This window comes from Spea bombifrons, chromosome 1 (assembly GCF_027358695.1).
Source record: "Spea bombifrons isolate aSpeBom1 chromosome 1, aSpeBom1.2.pri, whole genome shotgun sequence".
In the NCBI taxonomy this organism is placed as follows: domain Eukaryota; kingdom Metazoa; phylum Chordata; class Amphibia; order Anura; family Pelobatidae; genus Spea; species Spea bombifrons.
The window spans coordinates 2,936,982-2,952,964 of NC_071087.1; the positions used below are offsets into that span (position 1 = coordinate 2,936,982).

General features: G+C 39.8%; 1 protein-coding gene across 1 annotated transcript; it reads left to right on the forward strand.

Moving 5' to 3' along the window:
* Positions 1-434: 434 nt before the first annotated feature.
* Positions 435-12,013, forward strand: LOC128467998 (vomeronasal type-2 receptor 26-like). Its single transcript, XM_053449779.1, has 3 exons — positions 435-554; positions 10,649-10,772; positions 11,097-12,013. The coding sequence occupies exons 1-3, from the start codon at positions 435-437 to the stop codon at positions 12,011-12,013; spliced, it is 1,161 nt and encodes a 386-aa protein (XP_053305754.1).
* Positions 12,014-15,983: the final 3,970 nt, after the last annotated feature.

Genomic DNA, 15,983 nt, shown 5'->3' on the forward strand with positions numbered 1-15,983 from the left:
CTTGAGACAAAAATATTTCACAAAGGTCCTTGATTTGTCTTCCGCAAGACATGCCCTACATTAAATAAATATGTGAGGGTAATTACGGCACTCACGCTAGTACTCTCTACTGGCCTATGGCCTGTTTTGCCATTCGTTTAAATCTAGAACCTTTGTCAGTTGATGGTAACATGGTATTCCTACAAAGTCTTAATAAGTGTTTTTATCTGGTAGACCTCTGACTATGTTCTTCTGCTTTAATCTAATTCTTCTACCTTTACAGCCCAGGCCTCATGGATTACATCAATTTACTGGTCTTTCTTTTCACCATTGAAACATTGAACAACGACCCAAACATTTTACCAAATATTACCCTGGGTTATCATATATATGACTCCTGTTTAGATGAAAGAAAAGCTGTGAAAAGCATTCTTCAGATTTTGTCTGGCCGCGGCATGACCGTCCCTAATTACTCTTGTGCGAATTCTAACAACGTGGCTGGATTTATTGGCGATCACCATTCTACTACTACCATTCCCATAGCACAGTTACTAGGGGTGTATGGATACGCACAGGTGAGTAACCTGAATGGTCTTCCATGTATTGTCTGACATTAGCATTCAGTTTCATGGTGAGATCACAACCATGTCTGACTCCAAGCTGTTATTAGAAACCTTTACCGCAGAATGTTTACACTTTTCTCTTCCATTTTGTAGATCAGTTATGGAGCGACAGACTATGCGCTGAGTGATAGACGTGTTTATCCGCATTTCTTCCGCTCTGTTCAAAATTATCTTGTCTATAATAAAATTATATTGAATATTCTAAAACATTTCGGATGGACCTGGGTGGGAATACTCGCGGTTGATGATGACACCGGAGAGACAGAGAGTCAGGCTCTGAAAGCGTATCTGACAAGTTATGGAATTTGTATTTCCTTTACTGTAAAAATTCGTTTATCACAAGAACTCTCTGAAAATATGAAAATAATGTCAGAAACTGTTTTAATGTCATCGGCTCAAATTATTATACTCTGCGGTTCTTTCAGCACCAGAATTATTGACATTTTAACTCTGTGTCTCAAACATAAAGATATAACATTAATCCTTCCTCCTGCCTGGGCTTCCAATGAACATCTCACAGATTACTTTGTAGAACCCCTGAATAGCAGTCTGGCCATAGAACCGCATCCTGTAGCGCTGCCGGATACCGGAAGTTTCTTTGATAATATCCATCCTTCAAACCGTCCAGCAGACAAGCTTCTCGAAGATATATGGACATTGTATTATAAATGTATATCGGAAAATTCTGAAAAGAATAGGCTTTATGAAGAGATCTATAAAATCTCTCTGTGTAACTGCAGCGGGAAACCTAAATTATTTGTTAAAACTCATCTGACCATTGGTGTTTCTTCCCGGGTGTTTATTTCAGTGAGTGCTTTAGCTAAAGCTTTGCATGACATGCACTTATTTTATAACGAGAACGCAAAAGGAAATACAATCCAAAACATCTATAAACACCAGGTATGTATGAAATACAGACTGCTTCACGTGTCAGACGCTGACGGACATACAGGAAGAATTGTCTTGTCATACCCCTTGAATATATGTATTTTATTAAGTGCAGCATAAATTGTTGGAAATAAAAGATAATAATAATAATAATAATAATCCTCTCAAACTGGTTTCTTAAACATGGCCATGAGTTTACTGAACTCCAATGGCCTTCACAGTCACCAGATCTCAATCTAATAGAGCACCTTTGGTGGTGGAACAGTTTGTATCATGCCTTCATGTGCATATGGACCAAAACCTCTGAGGAATGTTTCCAGCACCTTGTGCAAAGTATGACATGAAGAATTAAGGCAGTTCTTAATGCAAAAGATGGTCCAACCCAGTACTAGCAAAGAGTGTAGCTAATAAAGTGGCCATTGAGTGTATATACAGATCAGCCATAACATTATGACCGCCTGCCTAATATTGTGTAGGTCCTGACGGGTTGAGGCGTGGACTCCACTACACTGAAAGTCTTCAGTTGTATCTGGCACCAAGACGTTAGCAACAGATCCTTTAGGTCTGTTAGATGGGGCCTCAATGGATGCATCCTGGTGATATGTTTTCTACAGGTAAATTACGCATCCGGCCATCCACCTGATGTAAAAGAAAACGTGATTCATCAGACCAGGCCACCTTCCTCCATTTCTTCCAGTTCTTATGCTGATGTGTCCATTTTAGGTGCTTTTGGCTGCAGACCAGTCAGGGTGCCCATGCTAACCCCTCATCATGGGCACCCTGACTGATCTGTAGCTACACAGCCCCATATTCAACAAACTTTAGTGCTCTGTGTGTTCTGACACTTTTCTATTAGAACCAGCAATAACTTTTTCAGCAATTTGAGCTACAGTAGGGATTTGACCACATGGGCCAGCCTGCCCCACACATGCATCAACGGGCCTTGGCTGCCCATGACCCTGTAGCCTGTTTGCTGTTTTTGCTTCATTGGGCCACTTTTGATAGGTGCTGACCACTGCAGACCGGGAACACCCCACAAGAGCTGCAGTGGAGATGCCCTGACTCAATTGTCAAGCCATCACAATTAAGACCTTGTCAAAGTTGCTTATATCCTTACACTTTTTCCTGCTTCCAACACATCACTTTGATGAAGAAAGGTTCACTTGCTGTCTAATACATCCCACCCACTTACAAGCGCCATGATAACAAGATTATCAGTGTTATTCACTTCACCTGTCAGTGGTCATAATGTTATGGCTGATTGGTGTATATGGACAGAGGTCTTTGCTGTGATATGACTTTTACATGTATAGTATTATCCATACTAAATGATGAACATCAAAAAGTTAAAAGCAAAACCCACTGTTTTGTAGTTTTACATATTTCTTCCACAAATTAGGTGTCACTGAAGGGAAAATCTTACTTTATGATCAGCAACATCCCTTGAGAATATACAGAGATTTTGGTAATTTTATTAGACAGCAAAATCCTATCTTAAATATTACATTATATTGTTTGCAGTTTTTGAACTTTGTCTTGGGACAGAGAGGGTTTTTTTAAATGATATCTCTAGCGAAAGTACCTTGCTTGGTACCTATTTTAACATTTATTAGTATTTAATATTATTACACACGTGGTACAGGAAGAGGGGCAATCTTCAAATTGAAAAAGGGCATGAAAAGGCTTAGGGTATTACACATGCAGCATTAAAGAGAAGTGAAATAGCATTTAATGTCTAGGAGTTCCTTGCAAATGATTGCAACGTATTAGAAGCCTTTATGTTGTATATTGTTGTATATTTTATATAATTGTTACTTGCTACCTCTTAAGTTATATCGCCATTCTAACACTAATTGCAGCTCACATGCAAAATCCAACGAAGAAAACTCTCCTACTTTGTGACTGTGAATGTCCTCTTGTTTTGTTCTAAATCATTTTTAACAGATGCATCGCTATATAAAAAGGATAAAAATTGCATCTCAGTTGGGCCGCACATTATACGATGAACATGGAGAATTTGCATCTTATTACACAATTACAAATTGGGTGTTTTTATCAAATAAGTCTGCATTTAGAAACCTTGTGGGTAACTTCACTGAGTGGGCTCCAGATGGTCAGCAGCTAATCATTGACTCGCATTTAGCAATATGGAAGAACAAAGACAACCAGGTAAGGGGGGATTATTGTTTTTGTTTTCCTACATTAAAATTAAGCTACATTTCTATAAACTTTACAGGCATAGAGTATATTAAAAATAATTTAACAGAAATAATATAAACTCACCAGCACATACATCCTAAAGATGGTAAAACAAAACCACTTTGACGGTGTAATGGTTCTAACTTGTGAAAAACCCTGTAGCATGAGAGCCATAAACGTCACACTTAAGACTGACCATCCTAAACAGCCACAAACCAGACCTCCCAGCCAGACCTCACTAAGCCAGGCTCTGGAAAACCTCCCCCAGACAACACACAAATGTCCAGGCAAGTATTTCCTTCCTTACCTCAGGGATACCTCAGGTCTTTTTTAGGGGCTCTCCTTGCCCTGGGAGCATAGAGGAAATTCTTCTTTCCACAACAGTCTCTGATCGCCAGGCTCCAGGTTTTAATGCCCAGCACCTATGCCTGATGCAGACCACATAGGAATCATAGACTGGATCCTGCAAAGCTCTAGTCTCTTGGAAAAGCTGTCAGTTAGTGATGTCGGGATCATGAACGAATCGTTCATTTGATCCAGTTCTTTTTAGTGATCCGGATGAATCGGTTCAGTAGACTGAACGATTCGTTTGTAGCGGTTCAGTCTGTGAATCATTCAGCTGTAACCTGATCCTAGGGCTGTGAGTCATCTGCAGAGCACTCAGACACAGATTCTGGGGTCAGGTTACAGCTCATTAATTCACACAGGAACGATGACTCATAGAGTCAGAGACTCGTTCAATGATTCGAATGATCCGAAGACTCGAATGATCCGAAGACTCGAATGATTCAATGATTCAAATGATTCGAATCTTACAGGGATCCGGATCTTACAAGGATCCGAATTTTACAGAGATTCCAATCTTACAGAGAATATTACTGATACCATACTTTTATAAATAAATACATTAATAATGTTCACACTGCCCCCAGGATTTAGATTCCCCTGAGTTTGCCCCCCCTTTACCTATAAGTGCACCTACAGTTAACTTTATTAAATTAATTAAATTAACCCTCAGTCATCAGCATAAAATTAACCCTTATACCCCATCAACCATAACTGCCCCTGAAATTAACCGTAAAGATCCCATTAACCATAACAGCCCCTGAAATTAACCCTAAATACTCCATTAACCATAACTGCCCCTAAATTAATTGCATGTACTCCAGAGAAATTATCTAATAGATTGGTATGGTTGATGGGGTCTTTAGTGTTAATTTAGGGGCAGTTATGTTTAATGGGGTGTTTAGGGTTAATTTAGGGGCAGTTATGCTTAATGGGGTCTTTAGTGTTAATTTAGGGGCAGTTATGCTTAATGAGGTGTTTAGGGTTAATTTGGGGGCAGTTATGCTTAATGGGGTGTTTAGGGTTAATTTGGGGGCAGTTATGCTTAATGGGGCCTTTAGTGTTAATTTAGGGGCAGTTATGCTTAATGAGGTGTTTAGGGTTAATTTGGGGGCAGTTATGCTTAATGGGGTGTTTAGGGTTAATTTGGGGGCAGTTATGCTTAATGGGGTGTTTAGGGTTAATTTGGGGGCAGTTATGCTTAATGGGGTGTTTAGGGTTAATTTAGGGGCAGTTATGCTTAATGGGGTGTTTAGGGTTAATTATGGGCAGTCATGGTTGTTGGGGTGTTTAGGGTTAATTTAATGGTGAGGGTTAATTTAATTAATTTAATAAAGTTAGTTTAAGGTGCAGTTGCAGGTAAAGGGGAATGTAAATTCTGGGGGCAGTGATTATTAATGTATTATTTATAACAGTATGGTGATATTATCTGACTGATTCGAATCCCAATGAAGGCAGAGAGTCGTTCAAAGATCCGGATCTTACAATGATCCGGATCTTACAGTGATCCGGATCTTACAGTGATCCGGATCACTGTAAGATTCGGATCCCTGTAAGATCCGAATCTTTGAACGACTCTCTGCCTTCATTGACATCACTGGAGGCAGGGGGGAGGATTAATAATGAAAGGGGCGGGGCCAATCGTTAGTGTGCCTGCACGGAGTTACTGGAAAACAGTAACTCCTGTGAGTCACACTGAGTGATCCGAAGATTCGGATCATGAATCGGATCATTTCAGTGAACGAATCGAAATGATCCGATTCACTTTAATGATCCGAACTTCCCATCACTACTGTCAGTATATACAGTCCTAAAAAAACACAGCAGCAAGCTTTAATGAGGCTTTAACCCCTTCGTGACAAAGGCTGATTTTACTTTTTGCACCCTTCGTGACAATGGCCGTTTTAACATTTCTGCGCTGCTCGTGTTTAGCTGTAATTTTCTTCTTTCCCGTTTACTGAACCCACACACATTAGATATTGTTTTTTTCAGGACAAGAAGGGCTTTCTTTAGATGACATTGTTTTGATTGTATCATATTATTTACTATTAAAAAAAGTATAAAATATGGTGAAACATTTAGAAAAAAATGACTGTTAGTTGAAAAATCTTTTACTCATCTATAAAAGGTAATAAAAAAACCTGCTAAATAGATTCTACTATTTGTCCTGAGTTTAGAAATACACAATGTTTTTATGTTTTTTTGCTTTTTTCTACACATTATTGGGCAATAAGTACAGGTAGCGTTTTGCTATTTCAAAGCCATTTTTTCCAAATCAGGTAATTCTTCCCCCCCATGTGCCATTTCGGGTATCTTTGAACCCGGCCAATGCAATTTTTACCCCATCAAATCATATATTTTTGAAAACTAGACAGCCCAGGGTATTCCAAATGCTAGTATTTTAACGCTTTCCAAGCACTAATTCTACCATCAGCCTTTGTCAAACTTTGTGGTAGTCTTTTTTTTTGCATTTTTTTTTCACACACATTTTAGTTCAGGTATGAATTAAAAGGTTCTCGTATATGTCACTATCACAAAACACCCCAATATGTGTTCAGCAACATCTCCTGAGCGCAGTGATACCCCACATGAATGATTTTGCCTGGCTGTGTGGGGGCAAAAGGGCCACATTTGGGGCATGCACATTTTTCAATGTTGAACTTTGGCATTTGGGGATCCACTGCCCATGCCCTATTTGGTACATCTTTGAGCCGGGCCATTTCAGTGTGCCCAATAAACCATATATTTTTGAAAACTAGACACCACAGGGCATTTTAAATGCTGGTATTTTAACTCTTTGCATGCACACATTTTACCACCAGCATTTTTTCAAAGTTTGCACTAGTATTTTTGTGCGTGTATTTTCCCCCCCACACACCTAATTTATGTATGAATTTACAGCTCCTGGTATATGCCGCTGTCACACGACACCCCAATATGTGTTCAGCAACATCTCCTGAGTACAGTGATACCCCACATGCATGGGTTTGTCATTTTTTGGGGGAACTATAAGGCCACATTTGGGACGTGTGCATTTTTCTAATTGGAAATTAGATGTGTGGCCATCCTTCCCCCTGTGTTAATTGGGACCTTGTTGAACCCGGCCAATTCAATTTACCCCATCAAATCGTAAATTTTTTAAAAGTAGACACCCCATGGGCATTTAATATGCCAGAATTTTAACTCTTTCCATGCGAGAATTGTTTTAACCCCTTCGAGACAAAGGCTGATTTTACTTTTTGTACCCTTTGTGACAATGGCCTTTTTAACATTTCTGCGCTGCTTGTGTTTAGCTGTAATTTTCTTCTTTCCCGTTTACTGAACCCACACACATTAGATATTGTTTTTTTCAGGACAAGAAGGGCTTTCTTTAGATGACATTGTTTTGATTGTATCATATTATTTACTATTAAAAAAATTATAAAATATGGTGAAAAATTTAGAAAAAAATGACTGTTTCTAACTTTTAGTTGAAAAATCTTTTACTCATCTATAAAAGGTAATGAAAAAACCTGCTAAATAGATTCTACTATTTGTCCTGAGTTTAGAAATACCCAATGTTTTTATGTTTTTTTGCTTTTTTCTACCCATTATGGGGCAATAAGTACAGGTAGCGTTTTGCTATTTCAAAGCCATTTTTTCCAAATCTGGTAATTCTTCCCCCCTTGTGCCATTTCAGGTATCTTTGAACCCGGCCAATGCAATTTACCCCATCAAGTCATATATTTTTGAAAACTAGACAGCCCAGGGTATTCCAAATGCTAGTATTTTAACTCTTTCCATGCACCATATCTACCACCAGTCTTTGTCAAACTTTATGGTAGTCATTTTTTTGCATTTGTTTTGTCATACACATTTTACTTGAGGTATGAATTAAAATGTTCTCGTTTATGTCACTATCACAAAACACCCCAATATGTGTTCAGCAACATCTCCTGAGCGCAGCGATACCCCACATGAATGATTTTGCCTGGCTGTTTGGGGGCAAAAGGGCCACATTTGGGGCATGCGTATTTTTCAATGTTGAACTTTGGCATTTGGGGATCCACTGCCCATGCCCTATTTGGTACATCTTTGAGCCGGGCCATTTCAGTGTGCCCAACAAAACCATATATTTTTCAAAACTAGACACCACAGGGTATTTTAAATGCTGGTATTTTAACTCTTTGCATGCACACATTTTACCACCAGCATTTTTTCAAAGTTTGCAGTAATATTTTTGTGTGTGTATTTTTCCCACACACACCTACTTTATGTATGAATTTACAGCTCCTGGTATATGCCGCTGTCACACGACACCCCATAATGTGTTCAGCAACATCTCCTGAGTGCAGTGATACCCCACATGCATGGGTGTGTCATTTTTTGGGGGAACTAAAAGGCCACATTTGGTACGTGTGCATTTTTCTAATTGGAAATTAGATGTGTGGCCATCCTTCCCCCTGTGTTAATTGGGACGTTGTTGAACCTGGCCCATTCAATTTACCCCATCAAATCATACATTTTTTAAAAGTAGACACCCCACGGGCATTTAATATGCCAGTATTTTAACTCTTTCCATGCGATAATTGTTTTAAGCTAATATTATTAGCTTATTTTAGGACTTGCTCACAAAAATATATTTTTTATATATATATTTTTTTTTTTTATTATTTTTTTTTAAAAAAAATTTAACATTTTTTTTCAACTTGGAGGTTCCCCTGATAGTGACATCAGTGGGAAATGATTTTTACATTTTACTGTTTTTTTACTATTTTTTTCTAATTATTATTAATTTTATTTTATTTTTTAATTTATTTTTACTAATCACACTGTGATTAGAAAGCTGGGCTCCATTGACTTGCATGGTGAATGCAGTACCTGTATTCAACCTGCAAGTGGAGCCAAAGTTCTCTAGATGGTCTGGACCATCTAGCGAAGTTTTAAAATTTGTGGTTCCTGTTACAGGACGGCGGCCATCTTCCTTGATGGCGAAGATTGCCGGCAGCTGCGGCTGTGACCGCTCTCCGGAGCGGTCACAGCCCATCAAAAGGTTAGTGTTTGGTGTCGCTGGATGCCTCCTGATCGAGGCATTCCAGCGACACCATTTAAGTTTAGGAGGCGATCGTCGATCGCCTCCTAAACGCATTTAAAACGGGCGTCCGCCGCCATACAAAGTATGGCGGATGTTGACGCCCCGTGGAGGGGCCAGAGATGGCCCCTTCGTGCCGATCGCGGCGTTGCTGAATGCCTCGAGGTCGAGGCATTCAGCAACGCTTTTTGGGTGCAGAAAGCGATAGTAGATCGCTTTCTGCACCCGTTTAAAGACGTGCCGGTCCTGGCACGTCAATTGTCGTAAAGCACATGCTTTTCCGTGCCGTGCCAGGACCGGCAATTGTCATTAAGGGGTTAAGCTAATATACTAATTTTAGGACTTGCTCACAAAAATATATTTTTTATATATATTTTATTTTTTTTGCCTTTTTTTAACAATTTTTTTTCAACTTGAAGGTTCCCCTGATAGTGAGATCAGTGGGAAATTATTTTTACATTTTACTGTTTTTTTACTATTTTTTACTAAATATTAATTTTATTTTTACTAATCACACTGTGATTAGAAAGCTGGGCTCCATTGACTTGCATGGTTGAATGCAGTACCTGTATTCAACCTGCAAATGGAGCCAGAGTTCTCTAGAGGGTCTGGAGACCATCTAGCGAACTTTTTCGTCTTTATTGTTTTTTTTCCCGGGCCGCCGCCATCTTGCTGATGGCGAAGATCACTAGCAGCTGCGGCTGTGACCGCTCTCCAGAGCGGTCACAGTCCATCCCAAGGTAAGTGTTTGGTGTCGCTGGATGCCTCCTGATCGAGGCATTCCAGCGACACCATTTAAGTTTACGAGGCGATCGTTGATCGCCTCCTAAACGCTTTTAAAACTGGCGTTGACGCCCCGGGTAGGGGCCAGAGATGGCCCCTTTGTGCCGATCATGGCGTTGCTGAATGCCTCGAGGTCGAGCCATTACAGCAACGCCGTTTCGGTGCAGAAAGCGAAAATAGATCTGCACCCGTTTAAAGACGTGCCGGTCCTTGATTTTCCGTGACGTGCCCGGATCGGCAATTGTCATCAAGGGGTTAATGAGGCTTTAATGAGAAAATGAGGCCACACCCTCCCCCGAAAACAATGCAAAACGCAACATTTCTGGGACCACATTCACTCACTCTCACACTCATGCATTTTCTTCTTCGTCCGCATCTTCGCGGCACCTTCAGGTTTATGATTGCACTTTATGTGGAGCCACCGCATGGACAATGTCCACTGCATGTGCACTTATTATACTGTCCTTGGAGAACACTTTCAAATGCTGCTGTTTGCACGGTTATTTCATAAATGTATTAGAATAGGGAATACCAGGGGCTTGTGAATTAAGGCAATGAATTATGTTGATCTTGTTGAATGATTTTCTAATTATATCATCCAATCAGGTTCTACTCCTAATGTATTTTTCAAAACAAAGGAATTACATCTTTATTTAGAATATTTTTGCAGATATATCTATTATTCTGTGATTGTGCTTCTTTATTCTTTACTAATTTATAAGAGTGGCTCAAACAAGAACTATTTTTTTTATGTTTGTAGATTCCAAGGTCTCAGTGTTCAGAGAACTGTTTGCCTGGATATCGAAAAGTCCTGAGACCTGGAACACAAATCTGCTGCTACGACTGTGTCCGGTGCTCAGAGGGAGAGATATCCAACAGATCTGGTATAATAGATTATATAGAATCATACACATAATTTACTCATAGTAGGTGTGTAGGAATGAAGCCTGCTCCTGGTACTCTGTGACACGCATGGGATAGGCATATGATTCCTGAAACTAAAACAAGGCAAAGGAAAATTGGGGGGATTAGATTTGGGGCTATTTTTGTTTGTTATTTTCAGTTCAAATCTAAGAAATGTAAACAAAAAGAAGTAATTTAACATTAGTTAATATGGATACGCTTAGTGGGAGGGAACTATATACTATATTATATTTTATTTTTAATTTACATATTGAGGCATAATGTTACTTTGCGTTATTTTTCAGACAGTGAGAACTGCATTGTTTGCCCAAGTGATAAATGGTCTAATGAGAAAAGGGATCGGTGTATTCCAAAATCGGTGGAGTTTCTATCATATTTGGATGCAGTTGCTGCTGTTTTATCATTTGCATCAATTCTGTTTTGTTTTGTAACTGTTGTAATATTACTGATCTTCATTGTCTTCAGAGATACCCCAATTGTGAAAGCCAATAACAAGAACCTCAGCTTCCTCCTCTTGATCTCCATCATGCTGAGCTTCCTCTGTGTGTTTCTGTTCCTCGGTCGTCCTGAGGATGTAACCTGCATGCTGCGCCAAACAGCTTTTGGAGTCCTCTTCTCATTAGCCGTGTCTTGTATTTTAAGCAAAACAATCATGATCTATATTGTTTTCAGAGCCGCGAAACCCGGCAGCTCTTGGGCAAACTGGGTCAGTGTGAAAGTCTCCAATTCTATAGTACTACTCTGCTCATCCATTCAAGTTATCATTAATATTTCCTGGTTGGCCATTTCCCCTCCATTTCAGGAGCTGGACATGCACTCTTATCAGGGAAAGATCATCATTCAGTGTAATGAGGGCTCGGTTATCGCCTTCTACTGTGTCCTGGGTTATATGGGGCTTCTGGCAGCTGTTAGTTTTATTATAGCTTTTTTAGCCAGGACATTACCGGACAGTTTTAATGAGGCCAAGTACATCACCTTCAGCATGCTGGTGTTCTGCAGCGTTTGGATTGCGATGATCCCGGCCTATCTGAGCACCAAAGGGAAGAACATGGTGGCCGTAGAGATTTTTGCCATACTGGCTTCAAGTGCAGGACTTGTAGGATGTATATTTATTCCAAAATGCTACGTAATTCTTTTTAGACAGGAATTGAATACAAAAACATATTTACTTGGAAGCAGAATTAAAGGTTTAACCAAATAGTTATAAGAACCATATTCTGCATTATATGTATTATTATCTTATAACTGTCAATGGTCAATTTTAGAAATCTGAATTTTTTTTTCTAGACATCAAAAGACATTTTTGCACACAATACCCCAATGTCCTGGACTTTTAAGAAGCATATCTTTAAGTCTGATCCTACTTATAAAAAGCAACTATGTTAACCCTTCTATCTTTTATTAGTTACAGGAAAGGTGAGGAGTCCACATGTTTGCAAAACAGAGAAACTCAGCAGCACACAAAGCAAAACACACACAACAGGTTTAAAATAAACCTCTATAGACATTTTGTAGATATAATGTTTATTAGTATAAATTAGTCAATGTCTGGATTCGGGGCAATTAAAATATTCCATGATTGGAATTGAGATAATGGACCCTCCAGACTTATCCATCCCTGAAAAAGACGATGAATCAAACACGAATCCCTAAATTATTTTGTATTTCCTTCTGCACTTGATCATTTGCATACTGATAGTTGAAAATATTTTAAAGGACACTCATATCTAATAAAATAAAATATATTCCAGATCATGTTTATACTATTTGTGTTCATTTGGGAAGTAAAAAAACAAAGCTTGGTTGGGCAGTGAATCTCGCCTGATACTACACTTTATTATGACATCCTTTTTTATTATGGAATAAATACTATGTCACTAAAGGTATTGTTACAACAGTCTGTTTTGTGACCCTTCCAAACATAGTGTGCCAAAAAACTCATCTTTACTAATATGAACTTATTTGCCAGTATAACCAGAGCTCAATCTAACTAGGGATGGCCTGGCTGCCGACTCACATTTATGACCTTGAACTCCATTAACATTAACTGCTGAGTCAACCGACAGATTCGTATGATAACTTCACTGATAAAGCACTAGGATAGGCATAATTACTTACTATACGACTTAACTCTGTCACTCTTGACTCTGTTCATTGAAACATGGAATTTCACAGCAGAGAAGAACTATTTGGCTCATTTATTTGGCCTGCTTTTCCTGATGTAAGACTTTGGTCTTGATCAGTCCTTGACCTTGTCTTAGATTCCGAACAGCTCAATGCCTCTTGCATGGATGCTTAACTTTGCTAACTGTATTAGCCCCTACCATTACTGATGGGAGGTTATTGCATTTATCTATTACCCTCTCGGATCGGGTTCCCTAGAAGAGAATCATAAACAAATTACATTCTTTGGCTTTGGATCTCAAAACACACGAATGTGACTGCTTTATGTGACACTGCTGAGCTCGGTCGGGGCATTTACAGAGAGAAAACTGAGAAATGAGATTCTTCTGTGTGAGAATTGGTCAACCTTGGGCTGCTATTTCTCACTGTGTATAATTTCCATACCTGAAAACTTGTGGGACGGCCAGGACTGCCAACTGACGTCAGATTGACTATTGACCTTAGCTTTTTGGACCGCTGTCTGTAACCTGACTTTGCCTCTCTGACCGTCCCATTTGTCACGGACTCTCTAGTCACCCCTGCGTATTGGGCTCCTCCTTACACGCTACTGGCACCTCACTGTCCCTGACAGCTGTTCGTTTTGGAGAAAATGTGTAGGTCTTTCTTTTAACTCAAAATGACATTTGGGGGGCGTTCCCAAAGGGGGGTCCCTGGCATCTTCTAGACACTGCTTTCATACAATATATAAATTTAAGAGGTATGACAAGACTGGAATTGACGGACTAACATAGATCGATTGATCTTCGCTTGACATGGCATTAGTAGTTTCACTCTCTTCAGTGTTCTTGGTGAGATGAAGGTGAAAGAGAAAGAGACCTTGCCCTTAGAGCTTGCCCTATACCCTTTTTCATACAATTAGAGCACAAGGTCTTTACTATATTTAGGCGATATACGAATTTAAGAAATCTTATTGGAGCAGTCATAGGATACGCTTGCATTACACAGAAGAACCCTCTTACAGCTATATCACGTGTTTAAAAGCATATGTTTGTAGTACTCAAGTTGCATTCAAGTCTAAAGTGTGTGACAGAATAAAAGTATAAAAATGACTTCTTACAGCTGTTTTCATAAAGCTATAGACGTAATAAGTTATTATTTTATGTTTGTTGGCATCTCCCGAGTAGCCATATATAATTATATACTGGATCTTTTATGTGCGTGTAACGGGTTTTTACCCCAGTTACCTCTTTGCGCTCTGCAGGCCAATCCTGAGCCTCCGCTACCTGGGAGTTGGGGTACATAACTGCGGCAGCACCTCCACCCAACGGAGCATCCAGGGTGATTAATAAAACTGACACAGGCTAACTTAAAATTAAATTTGTATTGTACAGCAAAACACTCTGCATTAATATAACAGAACACATGAAATATAATAGAATGAAATATACAGAATATGCGATATGAGGTTCACCCACCCACAACAATCACCGCGGCCCACCCTAATCTTCGCCCTAGCGCCAACTGGGTACCTTTACTTGGTGCACATGACACGGTTTGGGCCCATAAGTATCTGACTCCACGGTATGGGCTGGATTATATGGAACACTTTCAGTATGTCAGTATATCTTTTATTTGTGTGACTAAGTTCAGGGTGCCCTGTTGTGGGGACAGGGGGAGAGGTTTTAGGCTTACCACTCCACAGTCTGCTATCAGGACAGTTCAGCTTTTAACCTCTTCACTGCCAACTCTGCTGCAAACAGCTCTGTGTCTCTGTCTGCTGGAAGATTCTGCCAGGATGCTGCAGCTCTCCTCTGACCGTGGATTTCAAGCAGGCCTCTGTTCCTAGGCCTCTCTCACTCTCCTTCTCTCTCAGCAAAGGTCCTTCACCTCTGGCATCCAACTCTGAACCCCTCTCCCCAAACTCCAATGGCCCCTTTTTCACCTCATCCATGTGCTTTGCATCTGCTGGTCACTCCATAAGAACTGCAGGTGAGTCAGTGACACAGCGGCAATCACTGCTATATGCGAAAAGTGGCAAAGAGGGAAAAAATAGAACTGACTGAAAGGCATAACAAAAGATACACATCTACAGGAAGCATGCAGTATGGCTGAGTTATATTTAATGGGAGTGTCGGCAAAAATATATTTTCAGATCTCACAAAAACTGGCAAAACTGAGGTAGAAAAAAGTGACAGAAGTTAATGTTTTTTAATCCTTAACATAAGTGATAAAATCAGTGTAATCTAAAGCACATACACTTTAGGTTATTTACCCCACATCAACTTCAGTAATTGAGAACACAGAGCTTCTCGGGGATATTGATACAACGCAAATGTTTTCATTGTTATAATTCCTTAATTATACTGAACTAGTTATTAAAAAATGTTCTGTTTGGCTACTGTCAAAATCCTGGATTTCTTTCTGTCCCGTTTGTTTTAATTTCTGTGCAGAATCTTTCCTTGGGCTAAAAATGAGGATCGATGGCCTTGCAAATCATTACAGGATTGGCCCTGAAAAGTTAGTGATGACTCCTCTTTGCCACGGGTTGAAGAGGGTTAACAGTGATTTTGAATGGACGTAAGCCTGCTCCCTTCCTTAATTTTTTGGAATTGTTTTGCTTTTTTTAGCGCCTCTGTTCCACAGGGCAGACAAGGAGAGAGAGCGAGAGGCATGATATGGGTTCATGCTCCTCCATAGGGTTTTTAGGAGTTTTTAAACCATCATCTTCCAGGGGGTGGGGTTAAATGAATTCTCCCAAAAGTCAAGATGAGGTTGAGTAGGTATAATTAGGCACTATACCTTTCATGCTTATATAATTGTCCCCTGTAGCACTGCATGCAGAGTGGGGGTAAGAGATGTGACCCCCCTGGATAGTAGGTTTCCCATTTTATATGTAATGGCTGCAGGTGATGGGGGTTGAGCATTTTGTGAGTTTCAGGTGAGGATATGCAAGTCACAGGCAGCTGCAGGCCTGTACAAAGAACATTCCAGCTCTTGCAAGTGAACGGACTGATACATATTTTATTTTAGGCAGGTTATTGTCCAGC

Coding starts and splice junctions, on each gene's coding strand:
- LOC128467998 (XM_053449779.1), top strand. CDS start 435: ATGACCGTCCCTAATTACTCTTGTGCGAATTCTAACAACGTGGCTGGA. Junction 555..10,648: donor GGGTGTATGGATACGCACAG/GTGAGTAACCTG, acceptor TTATGTTTGTAG/ATTCCAAGGTCTCAGTGTTC. Junction 10,773..11,096: donor AGAGATATCCAACAGATCTG/GTATAATAGATT, acceptor GTTATTTTTCAG/ACAGTGAGAACTGCATTGTT.